At 28.6% G+C, this 17,503-nt stretch overlaps 3 protein-coding genes across 9 annotated transcripts; 1 reads left to right on the top strand and 2 right to left on the bottom strand.

Moving 5' to 3' along the window:
* Nucleotides 1–492: 492 nt before the first annotated feature.
* LOC108917030 (tyrosine-protein phosphatase non-receptor type 13-like) lies at nucleotides 493–11,679 on the bottom strand. Of its 7 annotated transcripts, none has more exons than XM_018723451.1 (5): nucleotides 11,529–11,679; nucleotides 5,814–5,961; nucleotides 4,544–5,711; nucleotides 3,547–4,466; nucleotides 493–2,072 (listed from the first exon to the last, which is right to left on the bottom strand). In XM_018723451.1, the coding sequence occupies exons 1-5, from the start codon at nucleotides 11,532–11,534 to the stop codon at nucleotides 1,924–1,926; spliced, it is 2,391 nt and encodes a 796-aa protein (XP_018578967.1). In that variant the 5' UTR covers nucleotides 11,535–11,679; the 3' UTR covers nucleotides 493–1,923. The 7 variants fall into 7 exon arrangements, with proteins under 7 accessions (XP_018578967.1, XP_018578970.1, XP_018578971.1 ...); XM_018723454.1 differs by having other exon boundaries at nucleotides 11,533–11,679; XM_018723455.1 differs by having other exon boundaries at nucleotides 11,574–11,679.
* A 1,497-nt stretch (nucleotides 11,680–13,176) lies between these two features.
* On the top strand, nucleotides 13,177–15,441 carry LOC108916486 (adapter molecule Crk). Its single transcript, XM_018722756.1, has 6 exons — nucleotides 13,177–13,599; nucleotides 13,652–13,774; nucleotides 13,831–14,035; nucleotides 14,097–14,225; nucleotides 14,445–14,549; nucleotides 15,045–15,441. The coding sequence occupies exons 1-6, from the start codon at nucleotides 13,562–13,564 to the stop codon at nucleotides 15,246–15,248; spliced, it is 804 nt and encodes a 267-aa protein (XP_018578272.1). The 5' UTR covers nucleotides 13,177–13,561; the 3' UTR covers nucleotides 15,249–15,441.
* A 179-nt stretch (nucleotides 15,442–15,620) lies between these two features.
* LOC108916730 lies at nucleotides 15,621–17,503 on the bottom strand. The gene is made up of 5 exons (XM_018723026.1): nucleotides 17,410–17,503; nucleotides 17,150–17,357; nucleotides 16,841–17,028; nucleotides 15,918–15,968; nucleotides 15,621–15,864 (listed from the first exon to the last, which is right to left on the bottom strand). The coding sequence occupies exons 2-5, from the start codon at nucleotides 17,334–17,336 to the stop codon at nucleotides 15,781–15,783; spliced, it is 510 nt and encodes a 169-aa protein (XP_018578542.1). The 5' UTR covers nucleotides 17,337–17,357; nucleotides 17,410–17,503; the 3' UTR covers nucleotides 15,621–15,780.

Below are 17,503 nucleotides of genomic sequence, written 5' to 3'. Positions count from 1 at the left end.
GGGTTGCCTGTATTAAAACTACTTTCGCTCTTGATTGTTTATCACTAAATTAACTACGCTATCGACATCTAACGGTCTTATCGAGAACTCGCCCTTAAAAAGACGTTATAGATTAATGTAATTCTCATATAATAATTATTGGTAGGTAGTTCTGATTAGTGCCAATTACAGAGTTCTATATACTTAGAAGTCTGTGGTGACAATAAACAAAACCGACAATTCTGTATTACAAAATAGTAAAATAAGAACGTCAATTAAAACATTGTCAAATAATTAACACAAAATATCCTTAGAATTTCAACCGACTACTTTTAAACTTATATTATTTTAATTATATTTGTCAATAAAAGCATTTTTTTAAATATCTATCTTAAAATGCATCAGTTGTAATGATTTCTTAGTGGCAAACAATTCGCTGGTGCCGAATCAAATATATAATATTTTTTTATATAACTTAATTAAAAAAGACAATCATGTAGTTAGTACTGTTTATTACAAAAATACAAAAATAACACATAGACACAATATTAAATACAATAATTACTACTTATAATGCACCCAACAAACTAACAGAAATCATATCTCTACTATACTAAACAGTGCAAGTGATATAAACCAAACTGAGCACACTTCACAAATTAGAGGGACGAATTAAACTTTTATTAAATTAACTGTAAATCTATTTTAGAAATTGGGAATTAATTTCAATGCCTCCCACAAATATCCATCCTTTTAATGTAACTAAGTTAAACTGAAACACAATTTTGATACATCAAAATATCTGGTCAGTAGTGGATATTAAAGTTTTAGGAATTAATGCAGAGTTTCAAACTATTACAAAACAAGATAGTTACTCAAATATAAATATGAAACAACAGCAGATTTTTCTGGTATGTTCATTAGTGAAATATTTTTACAAAATAAATATATAGGTACCATTGCACGATTTTCTTTTTTTTTAAGTTATATATATATTGTAAACAGAAACACGTAATTACACTACAGATACATATGTACACATGTGAATACCAACATTCTTAATCTAGTAAAGCTGCTGCAATCAGTGTTACAAAAAATAACATTTATACATTACGTCGTTACAGTTAATTCTATTTGATAATATTTCTATTAACTAATAACCTTAATAAAACTCTACATCAAATCAGTCAAATCAAATGTTTATCCCGTTTGTAAAATTAAAAATAAAAATTAGACCCTTACTGTTACAGCAAAATCAAAAATGAAAAAAATTAAGAAGAGGACATCTGGTTTACCTACTGATTACAGTGAATATATTAACAATGGGTTAACTGCTCATTGTAAACAATAACCACAGTATCCAACTAAATTTGAGGATAATTAAATTACATTAATTAATTATTAAAATAATTAATTACTGTCAAATAATATACCGTGCGTTTAGATGCAAGTCTACTAAATATTGAACTATGCAACAAGATATTTGTGCCTAGGATATCCAAATAGTTATTAAAGTTAGCGGTAATCGAGCAGGATTAAAAATAAAGAGAGGCTAATATTGGCAGCACTTTCTTTAATCCGGTATCCTTATAATTATTATTTACTCATAAGGAGTTCGATATTTTTGTTAATGTTTAACATAAACCAACAAATTACATCAAATCATCTGTTCCTAGACAAAAAATAATGAGGTTAAATTACTGAACACATTGTTTTTTAGGAATTTAAAATAAGTTAATGTCTACGCAAAGAATAGCTTTTACTAGAAATTAATTAAAACGGATATTAAATTATTTCATGATTCTATTAATTATAAGAAGAATAGTTATTATTATTAACCATTCCATAGTAGGTAAACATTAACTTATTTTAAATTTTTGTCCATTTAAAATCATTAATTATGGCACCAACATGGACTAAATTTGGACATAAATTTATACAGATTCACACAGAACTGGAATATAATTTGAAGTGCGGGCGACAAACAATCTCCATTATAACTTCCCCGCATTTAATATTTTTGAAAAGCGACACGGCTTCGTGATGGGACAATCCTTTGAAGGGGGTACCATTTATCGAAATTATTTCATCCCCTAAAAGTGGTACACTCATTACTTTTTATAATCAAGAGGAATACACCGAATAAATTAATAGAATTACATACTTTTTAACTGATAGTATACTCATATCAGTTAGGACTAAACATTTACAAAAATGCTTTTCTAAATGGCAGCAATTTTACAGGTGGAACAAGTGGATAAATAAAAGTTTTTTCAAAGTATATTTTTACTAAATAGTGGAAATTCATGAAAAAAAAAAGTAAAAGTAGGAGTTTATCTATCATTCATTAGGTTTGGTCAAAGAATAACATGCATTATTGACGTCATGTATAATAGTCAAGTAGGTTTTTATTATCACTCACTATAAGTGTATTCAGACGCCAATTTAACCGCAGCAATCTTATATTGCCTACCGTATTATGACTAAGTATACGACTACGGTCATCACTGAAGAACCGTTTATCGTTTGTTCCGTTTGAAATTTTTAGAAATCAATTTACTTCGCAATAAAAATATGCTTCATACTACACTATTTATTGAAAAATTATATCTGAACATATCCAACTGAATTTATGGATTATGTGAATGAATGAAAAATCAATTAGAATGACTAGAAATTTAAAAGAAACAGAAAATTAATCTTAAACAACTTTAAATATTCATGAATATGTTTATTATAGTTTTTTGAAGTCATTTTTAATAAAGCTAAAAGAAATTTGGAAGAAGAAAGTAATATTTAATTTTTAAATGCATCATCACACAATTTTAATTACAAACTATGCAAAAATGATTTACATTCTATGTTATCAACACCACAAAAACCACATTTTTCACCATTTAAAGGAAATGAATCAATCGAATAATTATTCTAATAATATCTATTCTAACTATGATATACCATAACAATTTTTGATATTACTTATATGTGGCCAATTGACAACAAACTGACGCTCTTTTTTAATTCATGACCAACATTAATTAATTAAAGACAATATAAAATGGTATCGTTAATATTAAATCAAGGTTCATAATAATGAAGTCTAAAATCTTCAGTAATGCAGTTTAAACCAATTTCGTTAATGAGAAATTGATATCAACCCAAACCAAATTGCTATAAAGATAAACATGGAATAATAATTTTTAAATACAGGCTGTACAAAATAAAATTTGTTATATATGTCACTGAAACATGGGCCCTAAACAAATTGGAACAGACGAGACTATAGTTGTGGGAGGGAAAACATTGTGAAAAATATTTAGAGGAAAGAAAATAGATGAAGGATGGATTAGAAGAACAAATGAAGAAGTAATTAATTTATACAAGGAAATACACATTATAGGTATCACATCAAGTCAGTCCACAATATCAAAAATGCTAATGACACTGGCAATTGGTAGAAACAAAAAAAGTGAAATGGAAAACAGATTTACAACTGAAAATGACTAAATGGAAGGAGTAAAAAAAATGAATCCGAAAGAAATATTAAGGAATGATTAAATGTCCTACCTTCCTTCATTATCCCAGATTCAGCAGCCTGTCCTTGTTGAAATATCGTTTTAACATAAATCCCTATAGGACCTCTTGGTGAATCTTTGCCCCCAACTATGGAAAAGCCAAGAGATTTGCAACCTGGTCCTTTGTGGAAAACCACTTTCTTCTTTTGTACACCACTATTTTCATTTCGACTTCGCAGCCCAGATAATCCACTAGATGATTTTATGCAAATATCAGATGAATACGAAAATTTTCTCATTCCCGTAATAGCCTTGGGACTCGTAACATAAGTTTTAGCAGCCTCTGGTTTCTTAAATAAATTTATATCATCTTTTTTTAAAGTATGTGGATCTTCACTAAAGGTCACTTTACTTTCCAATTCATTTCCATTTTTTATTGATAAAATGTCAGAGAGTCCAACGTATCTGTTTCTGTCGATATTTGAGACACTGGATGCCAAACTGTATTTACGTATTTTGAGAGGGGCATTTTCCTTTTTAGGGCTAAAAATGTCTTTTTTAGGGCTAAATATTTCCTTTTTAGTGACGATTAATTCCTTTTTAGGGTTAGCTGTTCCATTTTTAGAGTTAGGTGCGTCCTTTTTGGGGCTAAGTAAATTCCTCTTCAAGCTAAATGTATCCTTTTTCGGATTAAATTCTTCTTTTTTGGGGCAATTTATTTCTTTTCTAGGACTAAATATTTCTTTCCTCGGACTAAACAGAGGAAGTTTTAAAGTCGATGTGTTATCTCGCAGAAACGAATTTCGTCTTTTAGTTGGTTTAGTAGGAGATTCTGATGGTATTCGTGCTATCATAACTTTCAGTTCTCCATTTTCTGGTTCCAAATAACTTTTGGCTATACTTAGTGGACAACCCTTAATCCTGGTTCCATTTAGACTCACCACTTCGTCACCCACTTTGAAATTGCCGGTCCTGAAACAGATAATCTGTTTGAAAAGACTGCCTATTAACAAAATATTTATAATTTAATTTATAAAAACATATTTTACCTATATGCAGCTGAATGCGGTATTATGTCTGTAATAATATAATTAATTGTCGAGCCCCATCCGTAATTCGGTCCAATTTTAATACCAACGAATTCACCTTTTGATATTTTCAATTTCACGCATTTAAATTCTTTTTCAGGAATCTTTGAAGTTTGATTTTTAATTTTACTTTTCTTTTCTTCTATTTTCTCTTCGTTTAATTTCAGTCCGTCTAATTTATGGCAACAATTTTGACTTAAGTCTTCAGCGGGCGCCCTAAATTGTTCTTTTTTTGAGGGTGACCTTTTCAATTTTAAACTTTTCTTCTTCGAAAATGAGTCGTTATCATCGCTGCGAGATCTGGAACGTTTTTTAGAAGTACCTCGACACCAATTTGTAAGAGTTCTGTCATTGTCTCCTTCTTCGGCTGTGTCTGTATCGTCGTTATAAAAATCGCTAGTAGTTACGTTTTCTTTATGTTGAGCATTTGTTTCATCGTTTGATACGTTACTTATTTGTGACTTAATGGATCCAATTGGAGAATCAATACTAGTCGCTTTAGTTGAATCGCTTCCATATCCACTTTCGTCAGATTTAAATTTATGTGGCAAATTGGGTGAAATATTGGAAGTAGACCTTCTGGGCATTATAAAATTGATTAGACTTGTTAGACTATCGGTTGACGAATTTTTAGGATGTAATCTAAGGTCTGACTCATCATCTGATTTACTCGATCGAGAAAATAATGACCTAAATTTAGATTTGCTTTTTTTCTCTTCCGTTAAAATACTCAATCTTCCAGAATTATCTTTTGAATCATTTGATATTTCACTGAAAATTTTATCAAGTTCTTGGTTATTCGGCTTCATCATTATTAAATAGTCTAACAGCTGTTGTTGACTTAATTCCAAATTTTCTGATGTACACTTAGCTTTTCTTCCAGTCTTCAATGTTTTATCGGGTCTACTACAACTATCATTCATACTTCTATACATATCATAAATTTTTCTTAAATCAGTTTGAGACAACTGTAGATCTGATTTATATGCATCCTTATGGACACTTTTTGTATCTTCATTTTCTTTCTTTAAAGAGGCCCAACTTCGCTTTTTACTTTTATCTGTTCGTAACTGTTCTGAAGAGTCACCACGTTTCAGCTTTTCCCAAGTTTTTCCCCAACCGGAAAGATCTGAAAATAGAACAAAAAATTCACGACATTCTACATAGAAACAAAATGACATTTAAAACATTGTATGGAAAACAAAAACTAAAGTAAAGCATAATTACATACTTGATTTTTTAGCTTCTAGAAAGTTTTCAGAACTTGGAACACGAGAGGTTATTGTCAGGTTACCATCAATTTCTGAAAGCGTGGATAAACTTTCTAATTGAGGGTTCGGATCGGAACATCGTCGTTTAAAAATTCTCATTTTCGTTTTCTGAAAAAAAAAATAATAATTAGTACGTGCAAATAAATTAAAAATTATGAAATTATAGTTGATATACAAGGAATTAAATTTTGTTTAAATAATTCGCTTTTCAATGTGTCATTTCTCTCAAAATTACACAGACAGACAGCAATCTTTATTGTTTTTAAATATTATAAAAATAATACCATCAAACAGCAAACTTCAAGGTGCGATGCGTGTTTATTAAATGTGTTTTCATCTCATTCATAATATTTGTTTTCGTGCTCATTTGCGTCCAGATTAAAGCCTACGTTAATATTTTCGCATTTTAAAAAAGCTGTTTAGAAGGTTGCTTTGCTTACTATACACAAAAATAGCCTGCTTCTCGCAGCCCACTTCGACTACCTACGTAAAGATAGCTATATAATAATAAATAAACCTAAGGAAGAAGTTCATGATATGAAATGTGAAACTTTATTGCAGTTTTTCTTTTTATTATCGATAGTATTAGGTGATTCAAGCAAACCTTCCCTCATAAAACATTTCTAAGTAACCTCCAAATCGTTCAAAAGAAATGAAAAGCTAATATGTACGTAATTTTCAACCTGAAATAAAACTATTACACGTTTTCCTGATGCGTATTGCATTAAAAATACACAGTATATATGATTATATTGTATTAATTCGTGAAACCTAGTTACAACGCATATAAACATGCGGCCATAATTTTATATAAGTTATAATTTTCTATAAGAAAAATAAGTTTCGTGAATTGAATCTTTGAAGGTCGCCCTATTTGTATTTGCCTGGTACATATTTCCTCTCAAATTTCATAGCTATTTACCCGCACATGTGGCATGCCTATGGCTATAAATTTTTATTTATAAATTTCCCTAGAATAATGAGTCAAATTGTTGTTTTCGGGAGCCCAAGTACCTACTATAAGTTTCATTATATATTTGAAATGTGTGTAACGGCAAAGTAGCCAAGGTCCTTTCAGGCAAATATCTTTTCACTGAATTATTTTCGTTGAAATATACAATTCCTATTATTTTACCTGTTCTTTAAAAGTTATGCACATATAGCATATTTTAACTTTAGTGCTTTATATCATCTCAGCTCTGTGTATAAGAAAGTACTGATATATTTTTGAAATGTGAAATATCATTAAGACATTTATTAATTCAATTATTCTATCCTTATGAAAAATATTTATAAAAAAGGTAATTATATACAGGATATACAATTTTTCCCATGCAAGCTTTATCGGATTAGGAAATATAATAATAAACAACTTTCAGACAAGTTCATTTATCGGTTGAAGGTAGGCACTATTAATAAAATAATTATTGTTACACGTTCACAATAATGTTAGTCTATAATACGCATAATTTACATTTTGCAGCATTTTTAGCGAATACGAACTGATTTAATCATTAGAAGCGGATCAAAAACGATATTTCTCTTGAAAAACCACAAATTTACTATGCGTACTTGTAAAATCAAATCGGTTTGTTGGTAGTATTAAGAGAAAATTATGAAATTTTGTATTACTCAGAAATTTTCATAGCTGTTGATTAAACCAATATAGAACACTATACATCAGAATCATCGGTATTATAATGACAATAACGTTGACTTGACTTGAACTACACTACGGTAGCAATTCTTAACATCAGTCAGAAAGCTGATACTATTTCAAAAACATGCCTCTTTTAAAGAAAAAAGGTTAGTAGAAAATTAAGTTTATACCCATATAGATGGTAAAAAAAAAGGAAACTATGAGTCCTGTGGACATAAAATTTCAACAACTCTTAGATGAACTAACTCTTTTATTTTTCGACACATTTTATAAATAAACAGGAAAGTTGTAGGTACTATCCTCTCTTTCGGAAATTGTAGAAGCGTTCTTTTACACTTTACTGTAAACAAAGTTGTAATATTTATGGACCTATTATGATCGGTATCAATTTATTTCTAGTGACCTACACACTTGACAGGTCTGTGAAACAGTTAAGCATAGAATTCAGGGTATCCAACACGGGTATGGTACCATCCCACGATGCGCTGTTTTAATAACACAAGTACTATCAAGGCTTGTGTCTAACTGTTTGTTCTAATATGCTTGATATCTTCTTAACAACCCACGTTTGTTAGCAGTCGCCTAGACCTGTCGCCTAATTGCTTATGTAATTTGAATATACAGGGCCTATTGATTAAAATATCTTGAGCTGTCAAATGTTTTTATTACATCAGCATAATAATTACTGGATACATATGCGTTAAAAAACTACTTGCTGCAAATCGAGCTGCAAAATATAATTTTTTACAAAATTCCTACCGGGTTACTCTATACACGTAAGGAGTCCAACTTAAGAGAATAATGAGAAAAACAGAAGTATTTAAAATATCGTAAAATGGAAGTTAGATTTAGTTAACATTTTTAATATGATAATACAGGTAATTTTAATAAAATAAGGACCTACTAATAACAATGTGGCTTAGTCAGGACGTTTTTACCTTAAGATATAAAAAATAATTTATATACATCCGCGAATAATATCTCCCCGTCAGTTAATAGTAATTACCTTTCACTGTTAGTTCGTTGCACGAAGAGAGAGACAAAACTTGTGTGTAGATAGTAAACGTGAATGATACCAGATTACTTACTATACCTTTAAGACTACAATATATTATTAAATGAAATGCTTTACAAACAACAAAACAAATACCACAAGGCCATACAATCCAATCCTAGTTCATAACGCGTTAGTGTGAATATGCGTGGTTGCTCTATTTAAATTAATTAGTAATAAAATCCAATTAAGCAATTGCTTGAGTTCATATAATTTATCTATTCAAATAAATATGGAAAAGTTATTAAAATATTAACAATTTGTCAACACAGCCGACACCTACAACAAATTATATCGACAGCTTCTAGGCGATCTATGCTACCTACCAGTTTTGTTTATAGAAACGTATTGGCCTGATTTAATCGTAACTTAAGACTTTTTTATCTAGACTATACCAATTTCCAGTTTAATGTTTAAAACTATTATGACTTGTAAATAAGTATAATAATAATAAAATAACGAACCACACTTAGGGAATGTCTGTAATGGCTCCCGAACAATTTTTAATTTTTCTTTAATGAATTTTAAATCAATTGACAGATAATAAACCTGTGGGCAAGATGTAATAGATCATCAACCCACCTAGAAAGTCACCTCTTGACAACACCATTAAGATACATTATTATTGATATTACATATTGCACATCTGTTTACAAGTAGTACATACAAGAGAATAAAAACGAAAGTATGTTAAGTTCTTAACTTTATTAACCAAAATATATGGAATATTTACATTTCCCTACAACTTTGTAATATATTTGATATAGAATGATAAGCACAGGTATTTTAAAACTATTTTACATTTCATTTGAATACAATTTTTCAACAGATGCTCGTGAAAATCTTAATACGATTTTACTATAATTTTGTTTAAATTATTTCATTTTGTTTTTCTTAATCTTTACGTAAACTAAAAATCTCGTATTAACAAAACAATAAAAATTATATAAAAAACACATGAACTGTTTTTATGCCAATACAGGTCGGGGCCGTAACCAGGCGATGTCACAGACGATGCAGTCACTCACCAATGTTTGTCAGTAATAAATGTATCCAATAATTGCAGATTAATTGCAGGTTATTTGTTCAAAATTCACAGCGATGCGACGTGAAATACGAAAACATGACAAATATTTCCTTAAATATAAATATAAACAGCTTTGACGAATATTTCTAGTTCAAAAAGCATGTCTCCATAGACATGCTTTTGAACGTACCGACATGCAACATCAACACGATATGGCATTTGTTTACATTTCACAAATATTTGACATATGACCACGTCATTTGAAGCCGACTTAAGATCTCCCTGAAAAACTTTAAGCTCTAACACAAATACATGAAAAAATTTAAAAATAAATTTATTTATCTACTTTTATTTTACTTGCTTCAAATGATAAAGAATTTTCTCATAATATTATATCTCGCTAGGGCCTTCTCATTTTTATTACTTTCAAAGTAAGTTCAATATTCGAATACAGAAAGTAAATTAAAATATGCCACAAATGATTTCAGAAACTACAATTATATTAAAAAAAATTTTTGGCACCAATTAAAAATTTGTATTTAGAAGCGAAATCGAGAGCGAAACTGAATGGATTAATACCTGTAAAATATTTAAACAGACATGCAACAACAAAAAATTATGAATTGAAAAAGTAGCTTTATGATTATTATAACAATGCCTTGAAATGAAATATTTGTTCATTTAATTTTATCCATTCGGAGTTTAGGATTTTAAATTTCGAATTAATTCTAATTAATAGCAAATCCTAACAAGAACGAAAAGCCAGAACATCGTGAGAATGGCATTACATTTTTTTTAGTATATTCAAAACACAAAACTTACAAAGATATATTATGTTTTTTATTATTTGTTCATTATCCTTTATAAGACAAAACGATAAATACGAATTAGAATCTCAGGAGCTTGGGTAAAATGTTGCTCCGTTTTCTTCGTGTGACGAACATTGTTGCGTTTTTTAAAAATTATTATTAAATTAAAAATTATTATATTATTTAAAATTACACATTTTCAAGAACAAATTATTTAAGCTTTGTTAGTCGTTTTGTTAAACAGAATAAAATTTGATTACATGAAATTTTTTTTCTATAAAAATTTTCAGTTGTTAAAGTTCGGGTCTTAAATAAATGAAAAAAATGCCACACCGCGAATGATTGGGTAAAATTTTACCTAGGTCTCCCAGTTTTACTCTTCCTTGAGTTTTAGCTCATAGTTATCATTTTATCTTTAAAAAATAAAATGTGCATGTGCAAATTTTCAAATGTTTGAACACCCTATATCTTGGAAACTAAGCATTTTCCGACCTGTGTTCATGGGAACTCTTTTTTTTCTTATTTGAGGACTGTATTTTACAATAAAATTAAATTCTGTGCATTTCACCCAACAAACTGGATAGCTGATCTAAAAAAATATACTACAGTGGCTTGTATTTAGTGACATGATTATGATAGTATAATTATGTCGTGTGGGGATGTGGACGGCAGCTCATATTTTTACAGAAACTTTTTTCTATATAGAAAGATAATCTATATCAAAAAGTACTTTAAAAAATGTATAGTAAAATAAAAAAAATTATAAAGGCATTACTAAAAATTAAACTAATAACATATTTACAATTATAGAAAATTAAACAAATATATATAACAAATTTAAACAGTTTTTAGTTCGTTCGCTTAAAATATTGACTGTTCTTCCTTTTTTACCTCGATCTTTTGTGATTCCACAAAAAACGTATTTGTTTTTATATTGCTTGTTTTTGATCAGCATGTTATAAGATATAATATAATATTGTCAATATTTCTAGATATAAATAAAATGTGTCGATACATAATATATGCAACTAAAGAAGTTTAAACAACTGGATAAGTTCACATTTTGTTTTCAATATGCAGATACACACTTAATAGTAATTCTAGTATGAAACAAAAATATATTACTTGCATATAAGTGTAAAGGCTTTGCTGACTGTGTACATGAAATACCTTCAAACCTCTTGCAAATCCAGTAAGTAATAATCACATTGATTATTGCAAAACTATAAGACCGGTTCAAATCATAACGTGCACTGCGATATCGCGAAAACACTGATACACTGCTCACTACAATTTGCTATAAGAAAATAGTCATTGAGAAGGAAGACGCAAGAATCGACCGCCCCGCCGACTCTAAGTTTTCACTACTTTTTTACTAGGATGCGGTGACTGAGTGTGATAACAACTTTATTACTCATTAATAAGGGAAAATATTTCTGATGCACCTCTTATTAACCGAAAAGCATTTTCGGTATTTATGACAAGAAATTCGAAAATAACATAGAATAGCGCATTCATAACAAATATATATTTATATTCCACTCTAACTACAATAATTGTAACAACTATAACTTTAATTCTAAAACAATTTAAAAGATATCGATCTTACAGTAGTAGTAGGTATAGGTGAGAACTGCCGATATATTAACTATTAATAAGTAATTATAATTAATATTTTATGTTTAATTTTATCTTGATCTATAATATATATATATATATAAGTAAGAAGTTTTCTCTCAATATATTTTTCACATTTTGTCACTAAATACCTATTTTCCTATTTACTTATTAACAACTTAGGTACACATCGTCTTCATTTTGACATTTTACACTGATTGATTTCCTGTTCCCCTTGTGATGTTGGGTACTTTTTAAAATGTTGAATATAATATTACAAAATTAAAAATCAGTAACTATCAAACAAACCGGAAGGTAAGTATACTCTGTGTTAAATAATATGGAGTTAAAACTAAATTTAACTCGATCTAACTCCACGAAGTTACAAGAGTTACGACACAGTGGCAGTTTACATAGTTTTATATCTAATTTTTACCATATTATTCTTGGCTGTCGACATATTTATATATTAGGTACATTACCTACTTTTCGTAATTTTAGAAAAGTTTAAAAAATAATAATTACTCATTCTTCTACTTACTAAAAAATTCAAATAATTTTCAAATAATTGTGAACATTTTCGTTTATCCGCAAATTTCCATCAAAATTGAAACTTGATTCATTGTGTATTTATTTGTAAGAGATGTGATTATAATGTACACGTAATTAAATATTTCGAACTATTACTGTATTATCGAGCATATAGTAGGCAAGTTCGGTATTAACATCTAGATGCTCTAGATGTATCTCTTTGTCTTTTCATCTCATACAATTAGAAAAGAACAAAACACATCTGGAGCGTCTAGACGTTAATACCGAACTTGCCTAGTGTAGGTATATGCTCGAAGATTACTACTGTAGGTAGGTACATCTAAATAAGTACCTTATCAGATAAAATTATGTAGTTGCCTTGGTTATTTAATTTTAAAAGATTATATATAAATTAGAAAAAATCAGAGTACATACAGCATGTAACATTGTAATTAGTTGTAGTTTTCACAGCTATAATTTTAAAATGGGAATACGTTGTTATTACGAAATTGCTTATCAATATTTTGTAGCTAAGTTCACTACCATTATACAAAGATTCCTATAGTGAAACTATTGAGAACCACTGATAAGTAAGCTATTGAGTGACAGATAACAGCAGTGACAGTTCTGGGGTTTTGGTAGTCGCCATATTAGTGGTTCTGGAAGGTTTTTCCATTAAGATTTACGAAAAAAATCTATCAAAATTTTATTTTAACGAAAAACATTGTGAAATACATATAGTTCTTTAAATTGTTGCATTATAAATTATTTTATTCATTATAGAGTAGCACAAAATGAGGAAGGTTAAAAGAACTTAACCAAAGAATTATTAATTAAAAACAATTATTACTTTTAACAGGAATACTTCATGTGTAGTCTAATTAGTGTTTATTTGTGAATAGTCTTGTAATATAATGTATTCTATAACTTAATTCATATTGTGAGTGAAAATGTCAATCTTGATAAAATTTTTTGCATAAGCAAAAGCAGTGTTTAATACTTAATAAAATATGATGGCTAGTTCCTTTGATCATGAGGATTGGAACGTGTATGTTAATTATAAATAATATTTTACATATATTAATTTTTTTATGTTTTAGTTGGTTTTTTGGGGCTATTAGCCGACAGGAAGCTACCGATTTGCTTATGGCTGAACGAGAAGGTGGTGTTTTTCTAGTTAGGGAAAGTAAAACTAGCAGTGGAGATTATGTTTTATGTGTTAAGTATGTTTGAAATTATATTTTTTTATCAAATCACAGATGCAACTTTGTAATTTCAGGGAAGATAGTAAAGTGAGTCATTATATAATTAAAACAATTCAACAGAATGATCAAAAACATTATAAAATTGGAGATCAAGTTTTTAAACGTGTGGAAGATGTTCTTTCATTTTATAAATTACATTACTTAGATACTACACCTCTCATTAGGCCTGCTAGCAAGAAGATTGAAAAAGTTATTGCAAAATTTGATTTTGAAGGCAAAGTAAGTATTTTAATATTTATAAAAATATTTAAGCCTTGTAAAAAATTTCATTTCATTGTAGGAAAAAGATGATTTGTGCTTTAAAAAAGGTGATATTTTAACAATAATATTTAAAGATGAGGAACAGTGGTGGACTGCAAAAAATAGAGATGGGAAAAAAGGTTCCATACCAGTACCCTATGTGCAAAAAGTAAGTCTTAAAATCGCTCGACTATATCAGATATGTATTTGCAAGTTGTTGCAGTAGTTAATTTTTTACATATATGTTTATCTATTCCTAACACATTTTTTTTCTCTCTAGTATTATCACTTGAACCTTGATAAAATTATTTCATTGAAAATTAACTAATTAAGAATTAGATCGGCTATATATGTAAAGATTTTAATTGTACATATTCTACTTTTGTAGATAGAAGAAGACCATTCTCCTATAGATCTTCCTCGTCCAGGTTCGGGTGGTCCTGTCAGTAATACAGTTTTACAAGCCGAAGCCGCTAAACGAAATCAAATGCAGGTTTGTACAATAATAAATAAAAAAATACCTAACCCAATAAGTAATAATTATAGTTGAAATTTTGTTGTTCAATGTTGCAAACTACTAGTAATTTACTACATATACATTTTATTACAGTAACACATGAATAAATCAGATAAATTAAGACAATGATGATCTAGATTTGTGAAAAATCCAGATTACCTTACTTTACTTTAATTATATATGTATTTATATACATATACATAGTTGTTTATTTGTAAAAACCATTAAATCAAGGAACATAAATCAAAATTAATCCATTTTTCTTTACACAGAATATGATAATGTATTGCATTGAACCAATTAACTAAAATTTGGATTATCAAGACATTTCTTACTGTATATGTTAAAATAAATAAGAATCTTAAAAAAAATACAATACTTGTCTTGTAAACAATCATCTCTTGAAAGATATTTATGATTTATGTTTTTAGTTCTTCGTGTAAAATTATTACTTATTTTTTTCACTTTTAGCGAAAATTGCCAGCTAAAGCTAGAGTGAAACAAGTTCGAGTTCCAAATGCTTATGATGATACAGCTTTAAAATTAGAAATTGGAGATATAATAACTGTAACAAAAACTAATATAAATGGACAGTGGGAAGGTGAACTGAATGGTAAAGTGGGATATTTTCCCTTTACGCATGTTGAGTTTTTAGATGATGAGAATGGGAGTTAGTCATCCAGTTTTAAATTTTAAAATATTTTGCTAATGTTGTATAGAGCTCGAAATTATTGTATATTTATTATTAATTTTATTTGGCAGTAACACTAATATACTATATATTATAATCATTTATTTATGAACAAGTATACAATTGCGCTGTTATTGTCAATTTGTATTTTTATTAATTACATATCAATATTTCGGTTATTTTGTTTTATTGTACCATAAGCAGCTTTCATATAAATAAAGTATTTTAAGAAAACTTCCCTTTCCTAATAACAATATTCCACACAAAGCCTTACCTTCTTTCTTTATCATATTGTATGTGTAAATGAACTAAACCTATATAAACCAGTAAACTATTATATAAGAAAAGGATGTGTTAAAAATATTTTTATTTATCATAAAAAACAATGTCAAAGAGTATAATAAAAAAATACAAAATATAACTAATAAAATACAAGTAACATGCTTTTATGTTACATTCATGAAAAAAATGTAAAAATGGACGGACTATAAACAAGTTAAAAAGTAAAATTCACAGTTAAGGCCACAGCAGTTCAATATTAGGGGATTGCATATCTTCAATCACTTTATACTGGGAGTAAACTACCAACCACAGGTAAATCTGTAACCATATATTTATTAATATTTGTTGATTCATTAATATGAAATACTCACATTATATGCCATCCAACACCATATCACAAAAGTGTACAAGACGGATTCAAGCTATAAAAAAAATTAAAATAACTGTTGGTAAATAATCTTGTATAGAGTAGCTATAATTTTTAAACAGAGATATGGGACAGTGCAGGTTAGATATTTAAAACAAAACTCATAAATATCGATATACAACCTACAATTCACTTAAAATTGGGAGGAAAAATAAAATATTAAACCATATATTTATAAAATAGTGCGTCGTATCAATAATTTTTGAAATGTTGCACTTCGTTGATTGAACGTACCTTTTCAGTCCACAATCTCAGAAAATAAAGTATCATTTTTACCTATTTGCCAAAGTAATCTGACAATTGTAAAAAAACATTGTCATGACATCTTTTTTTGACATTAACAATTAATTCTGATTATTTCTGGACACACAGTACACAAAATAGTGTAGGTATATATCTCGGGACCAAAGTTTTAATCCCTTGATCAAAACTTTGCTCTTAGTATTAAAAGATGCACTTTAGTCATAAGTATGTATATTTTTCACGTTATTACTTGGCAATGTTTCCCATTATATTTTCATTTTACTTTTTCAGACTTTTTATATATGATATATGGCAACCCTATACATAGACGCAGATGGCTTATAGACACTTGTACTTTATAAAATTCTTTTTTTCTGAGTGGCAATAAGCTAAATCTGTATGATGTATGTTTTCACATGAAGCTGAAAAATTTAATGACTGAAATTATGTATAACTATCTGATGGCTAGAAAACAATAATTTAGTACTAACTGATTACGATTAATTTATTAATTTTACTAGCCCCCTAATTTATGGGAAAATAAAATTAATTAGATATGTGGAGTTTTCAATAAATGGGAGCAACTGCACAATTAAAATCTTTGACATTTTTTATATTACTTACATAAATATAATAGCCACCAAGAAGCCACAGTCCAAAACATAACTGAAACATTATGGCTATTCCAAAGAATACCATCCATGGGACCATAAAGCCTCTAATAAACTTATTTATGCCCACAACTAACCATATCGCTGAACAGATTAAGGCAATGAAATACACAATAAGCAACACTCCAACAACTTGCATCGCTATGAAAAACAATACATACATTACAAAAGCATAGCCAAAACTTTTAATATTCAAATTTAATGAGATTACAGTAAAAATATAACCAAACAAACAGTGACACAATAATATACTAATACTTACAGTATCTTACATCTGCTTCAAATAAAGGATTATATAGTTGTGTAGAATCACCTCCTCTCATGTCAAATACAATAAATGTCATTAATACAATACTCATAGCTACTGTGTAATAAGCAATAGCTACACAGCCAGTTTTTAACTTGTCTGTCCAAATACATGGAGACCAGCATGAATTTAATAAAACCATGATTAGATTAATTCTGTAATTCTGAAATTAATTAAAATAAGCAAAATAAAATAGAACCCTCATTTTTCGTTACCTGTTTACAACGGCACGCCCAACTTTAATTTGAATTGAAATGACAAATACCACTAAACATTGAAAGTAAACAACAACCTAAACACATCACATAA

The sequence above is a fragment of the Anoplophora glabripennis genome, unplaced genomic scaffold (assembly GCF_000390285.2).
Source record: "Anoplophora glabripennis isolate ALB-LARVAE unplaced genomic scaffold, Agla_2.0 scaffold2, whole genome shotgun sequence".
NCBI classification, from domain to species: domain Eukaryota; kingdom Metazoa; phylum Arthropoda; class Insecta; order Coleoptera; family Cerambycidae; genus Anoplophora; species Anoplophora glabripennis.
This window is presented reverse-complemented; position numbering and strand designations above follow the sequence as displayed.